The sequence below is a fragment of the Acomys russatus genome, chromosome 14 (genome assembly GCF_903995435.1).
Source record: "Acomys russatus chromosome 14, mAcoRus1.1, whole genome shotgun sequence".
NCBI classification, from domain to species: Eukaryota; Metazoa; Chordata; class Mammalia; order Rodentia; family Muridae; genus Acomys; species Acomys russatus.
In genome coordinates, this window is record NC_067150.1 from 4,508,439 (window position 1) to 4,523,426 (window position 14,988).

The window sequence follows — 14,988 nt, forward strand, 5'->3', positions numbered from 1 at the left end:
CTCCTCTGGACACTCCAGTACACCTCACTCCATAAGCAACTCACTGAAGGGCTGGAAATAAGATGGTTCAGAGGTTTAGAGCACTCTTCCAGAGGACCTGCGTTGGGTTTCCAGCATCCACATGGAGGCTCACCATTTCTAATACTGGTTCTGGGGAATTGACACCGTCCTCTGGCCTCTAGAGGCACCAGGAGCACACATGATGCACAGACGCATGCAGGTAAACTACCCATAACACATTTTAAAAGTGAAAACTAGCTCGCTGAATCCAATCAGTGCTACTTGAATGGGCGTGGCTATAGGCTTGGAGCCTTTCACAGGAGAGCGTAGACAACCTCTCAGGGGCCACTGGTAAAGACTCCCTTGTCCAGCAGCCACCAACTGCCAATGATTCCTTGGCTAGGGGAAAGGCCTCCTGAGCCCCTCCTCCCACCTATGCTGGAATGTGGACTGGGTTGATCTTGTACAGGTCACTATGGGTCCTGCATTAATGCAGGCAACAGCCATGTCAGCATTTCACAGTACTCCTCCCATTCTTTTGTCTCTTGCAGTCTTTCTGCCCCATCTTCCATGGTGTTCCTCAGCCTTAGAGGACACGAGGCTGTTAGTTAGATATATATGCCCTATTTAGGGTTAAGCATTAAGTTTCATATGTTAACTTAATGCAACAGCTCAGTGATTTGGTAAGATCAGTTTTCTGAAAATGTCTATTTAGACTTCAAACTGCTAAAGTAAAAACAATCACCTTTCATTAAAGCCAAAGTTAAGTTCTACTCAATGATAGCTTTACATACTTTTAAAAGCATTACTTAGGAACACTCTGGCTACTGCTGCAGGATCTTGTCCATTTCACTTACACTCCTGCCTATATATGGTAGTCTAGATGCCATTTTTGAAGAATTAGCATCTTAATCTTTCACACAAATATTCCTTCCATGAGTCACAAAGTTATTGTAGCAATAGTGACCAGAAGGATTTAGAAATCAGTGGAAAAGACAAAAATAAAATCCTAGCACTCACTAAGAGAAGAAATAAAACAGGCATTTCATTTGGTCCTTGAATGTAAATAATTTAATCTCTTTTTTCAAAGTTTCCAAAACATCTACAAATAATACCGAAGAATAAGTTTAACACTTCTGTCTTTGAGTCTTCATGTCTAGTAACTTGTCTTCTTCAGGAGCTGGGGCGTGGCACTTATGTGCACTAAAGCTTCCCTTGGATTCCCTAACAGTGTGCCCTGCTCTCCCAGGGGCGTGGGCTGGTGGGCCGGGCAACAGCAGTTTGCATCTGTTTCTTCCAAGGGTTCAGAATGCAAATGACTTCTGAATGTGTGGAAAGAGTTGCTGATGTGTGCTCTCAGGTCAGATACTTTGATCCAGGGTTGACTGCTAAAGCAAAGCTTGGGAATGCTGCCATACCTACAAGTCAGATCTTAACAGAAACCCTGCAGCAATACATCTAGTGCTATAACCCTCACTCTTGGGACACAGGCACAAGGGTCCAAGGTCAAGGCTAGTCTAGGTTACAAAATCCTATCAAGGCTAGAGGGATGGTCAATGGTTAAGTGCACTGGCTAAGTTCAATTCCCAGTTCCCACTCCAGTTCCAGGGGATCCAATGCCCTCGTTGGATCTCTCACGGCTCCTGTACACATGTGACACACATACATACGCTCAGACATAGATAATAAACAAATGCTTAGAAATCCTGTTTAGAAAAGGAAAAGACTAACAGAATGGTTCAGTGGTCCTGCTGTCAAACCTAAAACCTGAGGAGCTTGGTACCCAAGCACTAAATAGTAGGTGGAAAACTCCTGCAAGCTTCCTCGCCTTCCTATTTTGGAGAAGAAAAAAAGAAGGAAGGAAGGAACAAAAGAAAGAGGAAAGAAAGAAAGAACAGAGAAGAAAAGGTAGGAGAAAGGTAGATAGTAGCACACCAGTTAAGAGAGTGAGAAAGGAAGTAAGCAGCGCCTGTCACCCCAGCACTTGGGGAGGCCAGGTCAAGAAGACTGCATTTAAGGGCAGCCTGGGCTGCAGTTAAACCTGCCTCAAAAACCAAAACCAAAGCCAAGCAGGTTAATTATAAATTCAGTTCTCAACACAACTACTTGGGTTGAAGCCTCTTCTTTTCCTAGCTCACTGGAGTGTCTAAGCACAAAGTCCTTCTTAAAGGACAGTGTTATTTACAAGAAGCAAATCTCAATGTGCATCCCATGTCACAAGATTCTGTCCCCTCTGGCGCTTACCGCATGGTTTAGAGACTAGACACGGAGTCCTAGGAGCTCCCTAGCAAGTTCTGAACCTGGCTAAAAACACCAGAAACCAGCTGTTATTTACTATACCTCCAACTCTAAAGGTAACTGCCCGATTCTCTCATTTTAGTGCAAGTGTTGGAGGAGACACAGACTGCTCAACAGGGAAACTGCACCCAGGCTTCACACTGGAGCTCAATTCCCAGGACCCCAGCCAGGAGGAAAGAAAGGAAGACAAAGAAAGACCTACTAAAAGGAACCACAAGCAAACCTGTAAGATGCTGGACGTCTCCTTCCTCCTCCAAGCTAAGGAAGTCTCTATTGTTGGCTTCTTACACACACACATTTACACAGAGTGTGAAACACGTAGCTCTACCACTTTTATTTTAAATCTGGTTATTTAAAAAAAAGTTGCCAAAGTAAGACTACCAGTAAAAGATATTTACATCATTTTCACGATTCAAATTTTAGGATTTAAATCAAACAGCCAAGACAGAGTCTGAGAGTATCCAAGTATATTCCTGCTATGGTTCTTTAGTGAACACTGAGGGAACTTATTCTTTACCAAGTTACTTTTATAATTAGAATGGCTCAGCCCCAAATTTTGCCATCTTCATCATTTTCAGCTATCACCTCTTTAAAGTTTGTTTCTAAACTACCCAAATCAAGAGCTAGTCTGGGGCAGGAGGATGTCTCATGCCTGCAACTGCTCCAGTCAAGTCTGCCACCAGGCTCCTGCACTGTTGGAAGCTCCCAGCTGGAAAGCCAGGAATATCACTAGTATTTGCCACCACCAGTGTGCGCCATCAGGTATCTGGCAAGACTACAAAGAGGGACGGTCATCAACACACCAAGTCCAGAGGAAGGAAAACCTTTTCCTGTGTCCCAAGGTGCTAATGAGGCAGCAGTGCTCTTGGACCCATCTAAAAGAGTAAAAGGTCTGATGGCACTTGATTAGGGAGCTGCTTTTGCTTACTACAAAAGCTTTATATGAAGCTGGGGGAGGGGCTCAGAGGTTAAGAGTCCTGGTTGCTCTTGCAGAGGACACATGTGGGGTTCCCAGCACTCACGTGGTGGCTCACAGCCACCTGTAATACCAGTCCCAAGGCATCTGATATCCTCTCCTGACCTCCATGGGCATCAGGTATGTGCATGGTGCATCACACATACATGCAGGAAAACCTTCACATTTCAACTAAAAACATTTTAAAATATAATTTTTAAAATGTCATATACATAAAAGAAATGTAAAACAAGGGCTTTAAATGTATTTAAAAATTTCCTCTAACATCTTCCCCTCTATCAGGCAATGTATAGTGTCAAGGAAACTGTAGTCACATTAACTGCCAAATTAACTCTGCAAGCTCAGTTTTTGTTAAGAGAGTAGAGACTTATTTTTTGAGGGGAGGGGACAGTGTCTCCCTATGTAGCCTTGGCTGTCCTGGAAATTACTATGTAGACCAGGCTGGCCTTAAACTCACAGAATGCATGGGCTGCCTCTGCGCCCCACCATCCAAGTGCTGGGATTAAAGGAGTGCATCACTGTATCCAGAAGCGAAGGCAGTTTAACAAAACATGCTAATGCTTGATCTAGAAGTAAGATCTGCGGTGTACTGAACACTTGGCCTTACACGTGCCATCAAGGTAATATAACTACCTGCTTTGAAAAGACCTTAAATGTGGCAAAGTGGCACACCAGCACCGGGCAGAGGCAGGGAGATTACAAATTTGAGGCTAGTTTTGATAGACCCCATCGCAAAAGCAAGGAAGCAAGCAAGCAAACAAACAAATAAAAGGATGGATTCCAGCACCCAAGGCAACCATGCAATACAGCTGTGCAGTTTGTCTTCTTTGGGGCAACTAAAAATCCAATATGCTTTTCCTCAAAGTACAAAAGAATAGGGAGGGTGCCAATTCAGACCACGGATGGAAGCCGGCAGCAATCAAACCCAAACACACATGGTGCTGCAGGCAGCAGGGTGAGGGCTTCTGGGCCAGCCACCACTACATGAGATCATCTGGGAATGTTCTGTGGGGGAGGGGAGATGGATCAGTGGGTAAAGGGGCCTAATGACCTGAGTTTTATAGTTGGGTCTCACATGGTGGTAGAACACTCTCTCCTAAAATTGCTTTCATACACCATTGTACAACACACAGACACACACACACACAGACACAAATATGATGTTAAAAAACAAAAGTAAAAACACAAAACAACTCACAATCTCACTGCAGGAGAACATACCCTTCCAATCACTGGTCTCCTAACTCGATTAAGAATAATTAGGCTGCCACGCTGCACATGTTACTTTGAAGTACCGTGTCTCCAAATGGCACTGGTCAAAAAACTTTCCAGTCTCCCTAAAAGAAAACAAGTATCCAAAGAGAGTGGTGCTCACCTGAGGCAGAGCTCATCAGGGTCTGGGGCACTGCTGGGCTGGCAGGCGCAGGGACGTTGAGTTGCGAGAGCATGGCCTTCCGGGGGTCCTGCCATGTTGTTGTCTGATCGATGTGACTGAGAAAAGGCAAAGTGAAAGTCAGACTGTTACCCCTCAGAAGGAGATCAAATGACAGGCCCCCCCAGCTGACCCTCCCCGCAGCAGAGCAGCCCTCATTCTTCCTCAAAGACATTCTCACCTCTCAGTATGAGATCTGAGAAGGTCGTACCTGCAGTCTTTGGTGACAAGAAAGCAGCCTTTCCTAACACATAGTGTCAATTCTAGGTGTCTAGGGACTGGAGAGATGGCTCAGAGGTTAAGAGCACTGGCTGCTCTTCCAGAGGTCCTGAGTTCAATTCCCAGCAACCACATGGTGGCTCACAATCATCTATAATGAGATCTGGTGCCCTCTACTGGCATGTAGTTGTACATGCAGACACAACATTGTATATACAATAACTACATCTTTAGAAAGTGGTATCTAAATCACTTAGATGGTAATTGTGACTCAAACTCAGGATAGGCTAAAAAGGACAATAGGTTTTTTACTCAAATTCCTTTTCAAAAGTAAAACACAAAAAGCAAACTGTCCTATTAAGGCATATACTCCAAAGGCAGAGCTGAATGAAGCAGCCACCTCTCTCAGGCAGTGTGTGCTCCCTCTTCCCTCCCTCCCTCTCCATGAAATGTGACCAGCTGCCTCATGTTCCAGGATGTCAGCTCTCCCACAGGATGCAGTGTAGCCTTACATTGTGAGCTAGAAAGTAAGCCCCCTTCTCTTAAACGGCGTATTTCGTCACAATGATGAAAGCAGTAAAATGCATACAAACATTGTCCTAACTTGACCGAGAGGCTGGTTCACCAACAGCCTAAGCACAGCAGGAAAAGGTTATAGGACATGATTACAAAGAACTGTGAGTGTTTTTATCTGTGGGGACTGGGGGACAGTTCAGGCTCACCACCAAGCAGGAGAGAACACAGGGCATGGTGCACCTCCCTGTCCCAGTACTAATGCTGGCACAAGCACACAGTTCTCTTTGGCCAGCTCCTCTTCACCACTGCTCCTTTCTGTAGCAGCAGCAGCAGCACCACCACTCAGGTCTAGACCTGGTTCAAATGTTGCTTCCTAGGCCTCATATAGAGAGTGACTAAGTCCTCATGAGACTCAGAGCTTACTCTGCTTTCTCAACCCTGTACATAAATGTCTATCGTTGGACAAGCCACTGAATTATTGGTACTTTTTCCTTAAAAAACAAAATTTTGGTATGCTGTTTAAGTGCCCTACCTCTGAGCTGTTCCTGTAACCACCCCACTAACCCATTAAGTTTCCCCCAAATCTTAGAAGCTGGTAAGGCACTCCATCTTCACTGCTGAACTCTGGTACTTCAGTGGTTCAACTTCAGGTGACACCAACACTCTCTTATTTTCTTTGAGAGTGCCAAGAACAGGCAGTGCCACTGTCCACTCAGGTCTTGGGCTTGCACATCACTGGATCCTTATCTTATAGGCACATGTTTAGATGTATGTTATATATTTTTTATTCAAGCTGTACTTCTTGGGGGCACCATTCCCAAAGCTCTACAAAGCAACTAGTTTATGCAACACACACACACACACACACACACACACACACACACACACACACGTATATATGTTAAAGCCTCAGTGATGGGGACAGGGGAGCGGCCACATTAGCATGGGGCTCTGACTTGGAGGGGGAGAGATGGACTCCGTCCAGCTAACAGACAAGATCAGGGCTCCATGTGAGCCTGAGTCAAGACGGGAGTCAACAGCGGAAGACATCCAACATTAACTCTGGCCTTCACACACGAAAGAGTGTATGTGTGAATGCACACGCGGAACACACAGTCACAAATAGTGTGCACACACAAAACACTCAAAACCCCAAAACCCCCAAAGACAATCTGGATAACAGGAAAGTTTTAGTAACCTGCTTCGTCCTCAGAAAAGGGGAGTAGGAGGAGTTGGTTTATTTACTTCCCAGGGTTCTGAGAATAATCTTCAAACTTAAAAGTTACAAGAACATTGGCTCCTATAAAAGGCTGTGGAGCATGGTGGTGCACACTGTTGCAGGATTTGTGATCACATTGTGAAGCCGAGATTGTGTTGTTTTCTGGGGGGAAAAATTTTGTTTCTAGGTGTAGTGTGGCTCAGCCCTAACACATACCTTTAATCCAAGAGCTTTCTGCTTGAATATTGCAAACAGGATTAAATAAAGGTAGGCTTACGTCAAGAGGCCAAGCAGGCAAACAAACAAACACAGAATAAGAGGTGAGGCGGGTGGACAGACACACGCACAAGTAGAGGAAGCGGCACTGGTCTGGGGGGTTTTTGAAATGCCACAGGGAAGGAGATTTGCGCCTTGAGCCAGATAGGGAGGAAGGTCAGCTGGGTGCTTTCCTGTCTCTCTGAGCTAGCAGCTTCGACCTGCTTTTCATCTTCTCCTCAGTCTGTATTGGTAAAATCAAACATTTGAGATTTTGTTAAAAAAAAGTATCTTGGCGCTCCACTGTCTGGCAGGACAACACTGAGCAATCAAACCAGCTGTGGACAAACTGGGAAGCTATCAGATTTGATAAGTCACTTGGGAAGTCCTCAAGGAGAGAGCTAAGGATGGGAATATTGGAACACTGTATAGTGCTATTTCAGATAGCACAAAGCAGAAGCAGGAAAGGAAAAGATAAATAACTGACATGGACATAGTGCCGATTATAATTACTATCAGTGCAGCAATTCATAATTTATCCTTAATAGGCATGGTGAATTCCTGTGCTCTCTCAAAGAAAAAAGCTTTAGAAACACAGGAAAAAGAAAATATACAAGTGAATTAATAAGGTACAAGCCTTAGAAGAAAAATTAGAGAATTAATAAAAGAAAAAAAGACTCAGAGGAATTTAGACAAGAACCTACTGCACCACTGCTGAGGAAACTGAAGAGAGGTGGCCCAAGGTTGTTATCAGCTTGTTGGAGTAAGGTTGGGTGCTTTGCATTTGTGAATTGCTTGCCCCCACCCCCCACCCCCACAGATTCTTACTACAGACTGTCTCATACCCCAAGTATTGCCCTGGTTTGACCTTTTGGGAAGAGAAGGATCTTGGGAAGGAGAAGCAGACAGGTACCTGAGGAGGAGGGAGGAAGAGGATAGCCATGGGACAGGAAAAGCTCCACGTGGAAAGAACGGCCCAGATGAACAGCCTTAGCAAGCACTTGGGGATTACAGATGGGAGGTAGCCCAAGTATAAATATTAGAAGCAGATGGCCTGGGGTGGAGGCTGGGAGATAATGGAAGGTGGCTTAGGAGGTAATATCTGCCAGGTGATAAGGTTATTCTAAAATATATCAGTGTGTCTTTACTGATTGAGAAAGTGGGTTAAACAATACCGCTGTAATAGTTATAAGCCTACTAATAAACATTTATTAGGACATCCCATTAAATTAACAGCAACACCAGTTACTATACAAGATCCACCAGGAAACAATAGGCACCCCCACGATCCCCAAGATTGTGAAGAAGTTAAATGGACCCTATAGACGTATTAGATTTGAGGAGGTTTAAGGAAGTGATTGCTCCATCCAGTATGCTCTTACCCTACGTGAAGCAGATATTAAATTCATAGGTAACTCAGAACAGAACAGGTGCGGTGGCGCACGCCTTGAATCCCAGCACTGGGAGGCAGAAGCGGAATGATCTCTGTGAGTTTGAGGCCAGCCTGGTCTACAAGGTGAGGCCAGCCTGGTCTACAAGGTGAGGCTAGCCTGGTCTACAAGGTGAAGTTTTGGACAGCCAGCTGTCACACAGAGAAACTCTGTCTCAACAAAACCAAACCGACCACACACGTGCGCGCGCGCGCGCACACACACGCACACGATCCTGGCTTTCTGGAGTATGCAGAAGGCGTGGCAAAGGCCAGCACTGGATTAATGAATGCAGATCAACAAGGGACAGGCAACATAACCCTTTGCCATTGGGGTCCTCCTGAAGGTTCTATGACAAACTGTCCTAGAACTCACTCTGTAGACCAGGCTGGCCTGGAACTCAGAGATCGCTCCTGATCTGCTTCCCAGGTGCTGGGAGTAAATGTGTGCGCCACCACACGGCTATGTCTATATGTTGGGTTTTGTTGTTGTTGTTTTTATTTCATGGGGAGTAGTATTCTGCCTACATATATGTCTGTGTGAGGGTGTCAGATCTTGGAGTTACAGACAGTTGTGAGCTGCCATGTGGGTACTGGGAATTGAACCCAGGTCCTCTGGAAGAGCAGTCAGTGCTCTTACCCACTGAGTCATCTCTTCAGCCCTATGTCTATATGTTTTAAATGTTTCTATTCAAAAAGTTTATATATTACACTGTTACTGATGTATGCACCTAGGATGCAGAATCTCAGGGTGGGGACAGGTGCTTGTTTGGTAGTTGTGTAGGGTAAAATAGAAGACTAAGTGGCTGGAAAAGTAGGTTTTAAACATTATTCTAGTTTAAGAAAATAAACAAGTCGGGTGTGGTGGCACACACTTTTAATCCCAGCACTAGGGAGGCAGAGGCAGGCAGATCACTGTGAGTTCAAGGTCAGTCCGGTCTTCAAGAGAGTCTAAGATAGCCAAGGCTACACAGAGAAAACGAGGATGTGGCGGGGCGAGGGGGGGGGGGGGGGGGGAAGAGAGAGAAAGACTATAAACATTTTCAAAAGTAGATTCTAGAAGGGAGCTTAAGACATATAATATGGTTTATTTTACTTATAACAGTATCAATTACTGGTGCTAGTTCTAGACTGAAACCAAGACTGCATAGTTTTGGGCTAGCAGGATGGCTCACTGGGAAAAGCTGTGTTTGATCCCTGGATCCTACAAGGTAGGCAAAAAAGAACTGACTTTCATACATTGTCTTCTGACATCCACATGCATGCCATGGCATGAGTAACACACTCCCTTTTTCCCCTACACACACACTCAAGTTTTTAACAGAAAAGTGAGAAAATCTGCAGCTAAATACAAGACCAGCCAGGCAGTGGTGGCACACACCTTTAATCCTAGCACTTGGGAGGCAGGGACGGGCAGGCAGATTGCTGTGAGTTCGAGGCCAGCCTGGTCTACAAAGTGAGTCTAGGACAGCCAAGACTACACAGAGAAACCCTGTTTCAAAAATCCCCCAAAACCAAAACAAACAAACAAACAAAAAAAACAAATATAAGACCAACGAAGTGTCTAATGAGAAATCAGGTGACCAACCTGACTCTCAGTTGATTGCCTGGCTCGGTGATGCATGCCTGTAACCCCAACGCTCAGGAGGCAGAAGCAGGCAGATCAATGTAAGATTAAGGCTAGCCTGGTCTACAAAGAGAGTTTAAGATAGCTAAGGCTACAGCGAGAAACCCTGTCTCAAAAAACAAAACAAAAACAACAAAAAAATTTGATTTAGGGTTTATGTGTTAGTGCACACCACTACTTTCAGGGACTAGGCGGAAGTGAGTCACAGGACAGTTGGGGCTACATGGGGTTAAAGACTGCTTGAATTTTGAGCTTTGGCTGTTGCTGCTGGGAGAACGACCTTGGTGGCAGTGCCAGGGGGGCAGCTGCACCAGGCTTCCTTCCTCTTATCAAACCTACACTTGCTGTGAAAGTGTCAGACGCAGGGAACCTATGCACTTCACGTTCCAGGGACAATCGCACAGTTCCAGCCAGCCCTTCTACAGAGCCAGTTCTGAGACCACAGCCACCCTTTCTAAGTCCATCACCTACTTTTCAGAAATCTCAAAGGCATAGTTCTTTGATAAGGATGAGACGACTTATACACTTTTCTACTGTGGTTAAGTTTTTCAGTATTGTCAGAATTCAAAATCTGAGAGTGGAGTTAAAAGTGCTAGGCTGTCAGTACAGTGCTCAAAAACGTGTGGGCAGGAGCTCAAGAGAACGTGATAACTGATCTTCACTGAGACGGCACAATGACCTGATCCTGGCCTTGGACTGAATGAAAGTAGTAGCTGCTCACAGGCAGAAACGCCGGAGGCTGTTCACAAGACCAGGCTGGTGAGCAACAGTGAGGCTGTTCCTCAGACGGCTCAGTGGGGCTCAAACATAAGGTCCCTCTTCTTCAGTCAAATGCTTTCCCTCCAAAGTTCCCTCACAATGTCTTAGCCACAAACACCACTTCAAGTTCACAACTTTGTATCTTTTTTTCTTTTGTGATACAGAAAATGACAAAAGTCAGCATAGCATGGCTGAGAACAAAAGCCAGAATTCAAGATTAATGAATCCTCAAAATAAGGTCTCCATAGACCTTCCTGTCGCTGCCAGGAAAATAAATAAATAAATAAAATAAAATGGGAACAGGAATGTATGGGTGAACACCAGCCAAGAAATCTTAAATCTCAGGCTTTATATATATATATATATATATATTTAAAAATATTTAAATATTTAAAATATATATATATTTTAAAAAAAAAGCGCCTCCTGATAACTTGCAGAATTACATGGATGGAGAGCATGGCTTGGTTGAAGAGCAGGCCTGCTTGGCATTCCTGGAGACGCCAAGCTTCGCCCCAGCATAACAAGAGTTGGATGTGGTGTCTCATGAGGCTGAGGTCAGAGGACTGAGAGGAACTAAACTCAGCCTGGGCTCCAACATGAGTTCCAGGTCAGTCTGGGTTCCAATGTGAGACCCTGTTTCAAGAATTAAAAAAAAAAAAAAAAAAAGAGGGAGTGGGGTGGGGTGGGGAGCTAGGGGCAGAGAAAGGAAGGCTGGCATCTAGCAATTTAAAATATTCACTTAAATCTACTTATAGACATGCGGTTTTATCTTTAGAAAGAAAGAAAAGAGCCAGATTGAATTGACAATCCTGAGAAATTGGCATTTAAATGCAACAACAGCATGTCAGAAAAAAGTAACTTTGTCGTACAGATGAAAGGTGGCATGAACCGTTGACTTTACAGCTGTTAGTTGCAAAAGGGAGACTTCAGGTCAGGAAGCCAAGATGCTCAGTTCAGACTCAGACCTCATCCTTATTGAGTGACAGGGATGAAGCCCTAGACGCAGGAACAGGAAGGAAGCATGCACCCAAGCTCTCGTCAGCTCTGTGACCACCCACACCAGACCTGCCCAGGCCACTAGCTCACATCTACGGCAAATAAGGGCCTTTAGGTGTGCTGGCTCCCAAGCCTACTTCAAGGAAGACCATCTTCCTGAAGACCTGGCGCTGAATCCACCTTATATTTATGGATACACCGACATTTCAACTCCTAACAGAACAACATGGCTTTAGCCACCCAAACTGCTAAGACAGAGTGAGTCTACTAGTTTGCAAACGTTCCCCAAGTGGTAGACAAACACTAAACAAGTAGGAAAATGCAGTTCACACGAACTATGGCTGATAACACTAGCCCCCACTGAACATAATGTTTTCTTGCTGGGCGTGGTGGCAAACACCTTTAATCCCAGCACTCGGGAGGCAGATGCAGGCAGATCTCTGTGAGCTCAAGGCCAGCCTGGTCTATAAAGCGAATCCAGGGCAGTCAAGGCTAAAACAAAGAAACCTTGTCTCAAAAACAAAAACAAAAGTATTTTGAAATACTTTTTTAAAAAATTAAGTGTGCGTGAACTGACCTTCAAGAGTCAGTTTTCTTCTCTCATCACGTGAGTTCCAGGAATCATATGAGACCACCCAGTGTGATGGCAAGGTCCTTACCCACTGAGCCGCCATGTGTTTTCTTTTAAAAGAATTTATTTTATACGAATGAGTATTTGCCTGCGTGCATGTATGTGCAGTGTGTGTGTGTCCTAAAAGGTTCAGGTCCCCTTAAACTAGGTTACAGATGTTCGTGAGCTACCATGTGTGTGCTGGGAACCAAACCCAGTTCCTCTGCAACAACAGCCAAGTGCTCCCTCACAGCCCCACATAGCAGCCAAGTGCTCCCTCACAGCCCCACATATACTTTCTTTCAACACCATTGATAACATTATAACATGTTATATCTTTTTATTAAAGATTCTCATCAACATCAATAAGGCAACCCATGGAGTGCCACCAAAACTTGAACAAATGAATCTTTTATTCATTTGATGCCACATTTTTTTTAAATGAAAAGATGTAATGCAGGCCTGGCACAGTGGTTCTTATCTATGCTGCAGGCACTTAAGAAGTCAGATTGTCACTGGCTTGGCCAGCCTAGCCTACATAGTGAATTCTAGACTGGCCTGGACTACAGTGTAAGACCGTATCTCAGGAACAAAGACCAAATGCATACCAGATGAAGAGACATGACTTCTACACAGACAGACACTAAGCAAAGTCATACTTAGGCCTAAGTAGTATGTGCGGCACTCTTCTGCCTTGCTACTTCATTATTAGCCATCATTTTGTTCCTGTGGTAACTTTACATGCTGGCAACGCAGCCTTCTGGGTTTCCACAACCCGAGAGACGTACTGGATGACCTGACTTGGGAAAGAGGCTGCCTCATCCCAGGCAGGTCTGGCAGCTTACCTTTCCTGGTCTCTCATGTGCCAGCTGTGACAACGACAGGACACATCAAACAGGAACAACAGCAGCAGCTCACTGAAGCGCACGCTGCTTCCTAGCTGAAGGAAACAGTGTATACACATGTGCTTTGTGGGGGCCAGAGACTGACACCTAGTATCTTCCTCAGTCGGCTCCACTTTGATTTTTGAGGAAAACCCTCACTGGGCCTGGATCTTGCTCCCTCAGCTGCCTGGGCAGAAGCCACAGAGGCCCTCCTGTGTCCGCCTCCCGGTCCTGGACCTACAGACTTGGGTGTTAATGCTTGCGTGGCAAGTGCTTCACAGATTCCCTGCTTCTCCATTTTAAAGTAAGTAAAATAGTGTCTGGTGTTAACAGTGCTCTCTGTCTGGGCTCACACTGAGTAACAAACCTGGAACCATATCTATTACATTGTTTCTTTTTAAGAAGCCATTGCAAACCAGGCACAGTGGTGCAGGCCTATAATCCCAGCACTCGAGAGGCAGAGGATCTCTGTGAAGTCGGGGCCAGCTTGCTTAACAAAGTAAGTCCAGGACAGCCAAAGCTACGCAGACAAACCAGTCTTGAAAAGCCAAAAAGACAATGAATTCAACACTCTCATCCAAGCCAAGCATGCAAGACTCTGTCTTGTATAGAATATTAGTGAACTTTCAGCACCAAACTGTAAATGCAGTTTAAAGGTCTTCCTTTTGTCTGATGCAAGTTTTACGTTGACCAGAATTAGAATGTTTGCTCAGGTAGAATACTAGGACTGTACTTAGCTTAAAGTGCAACTGAAACGTAATCCTGTCACAGGTGACACTTTGACCTTTCTTCTTCAAGCCTTCAAGTCAATGACTATGAAATTCCACGACACTCTGAAACATATTAACAGCTCTTTGCTGGGAACAAAGGTGATCTACAAGGTAACTGGTTGCTAGGATTTAACCAAAAGACTTTCAATCTCTATAAGCAAGTCATTAACTTTCTTTTTGTATTGGATTCAAGTGGCTATAGAGATGGCTCTGTGGCTACGAGTCCTTGCTGGCCTTGCAGAGGACCAGAAGTGATTTCCTAGTACCCATATCAAGAGCTGACAAACTCCACCTGTTGTTGACCTCTAAGGTCATCTGCACACACGTGCGGCATACTCACACAAAGACATACACACAATTCACAAAAATATGAAAATAAATAAACTGAAGTCATTAGTTAGGTAAGGAAAACACAACACAACACACATATGATGTGTAAGTCCTTATCTTTTGTTTCCATGGTTTCAGTTGCCTGAGCTCAACCAGTGAGCAGGACATGGTGATCTTCCTTTCCGCCAGGTCAATGTTGTAATTTCCAACCCCCAGTAGATGCCTGTTTATCTACTGAACATACACTTCTGTGACTTATGTGCTCATTTTACATGGTGGTTATAGTTTTTGCTGTTTGAAGAAGGGCCGAGATGAATTTCTTTCTCTTTCCTTACTATTTCATAAAGTTGTATTCTTACTGTCAATCTAAGAAACCTTTATTGTTCTTTTTCTTTCCTTATCCAGGCATAATCTAAATCTTAGGTATAATGGCAGGTTTTGTATGTCAACTTGACACAAGCTAGAGTCATCAGAGAAAGGAGCTTCAGCTGAGGAAATGCCGCCATGAGCTGTAAGGCATTTCCTGAATCAGTGATCAATGGGGAGGGCCCATCCCACTGTGGGTAGGGGCCACCCCTGGCTGGTGGTCTTGGGTCCTATAAGAAAGCAGAGTGAGGCAGCCAGCAACCTCCATGCCTCTGATTCAGCTCCCGCCTCCGGTTCCA

At 44.7% G+C, this 14,988-nt stretch overlaps 1 protein-coding gene across 4 annotated transcripts in view; it reads right to left on the bottom strand.

Annotated features, from left to right (window-relative positions):
* The window catches only part of Yap1 (Yes1 associated transcriptional regulator), a 76,772-nt gene that overhangs the window by 33,619 nt on the left and 28,165 nt on the right, over nt 1–14,988 (bottom strand). For all 4 annotated transcript variants that reach the window (XM_051155896.1, XM_051155895.1, XM_051155894.1 and 1 more), the window contains exon 3: nt 4,650–4,765. In XM_051155896.1, coding sequence (XP_051011853.1) covers nt 4,650–4,765 — 116 coding nt within the window. The remainder of the gene's footprint in view (nt 1–4,649; nt 4,766–14,988) is intronic.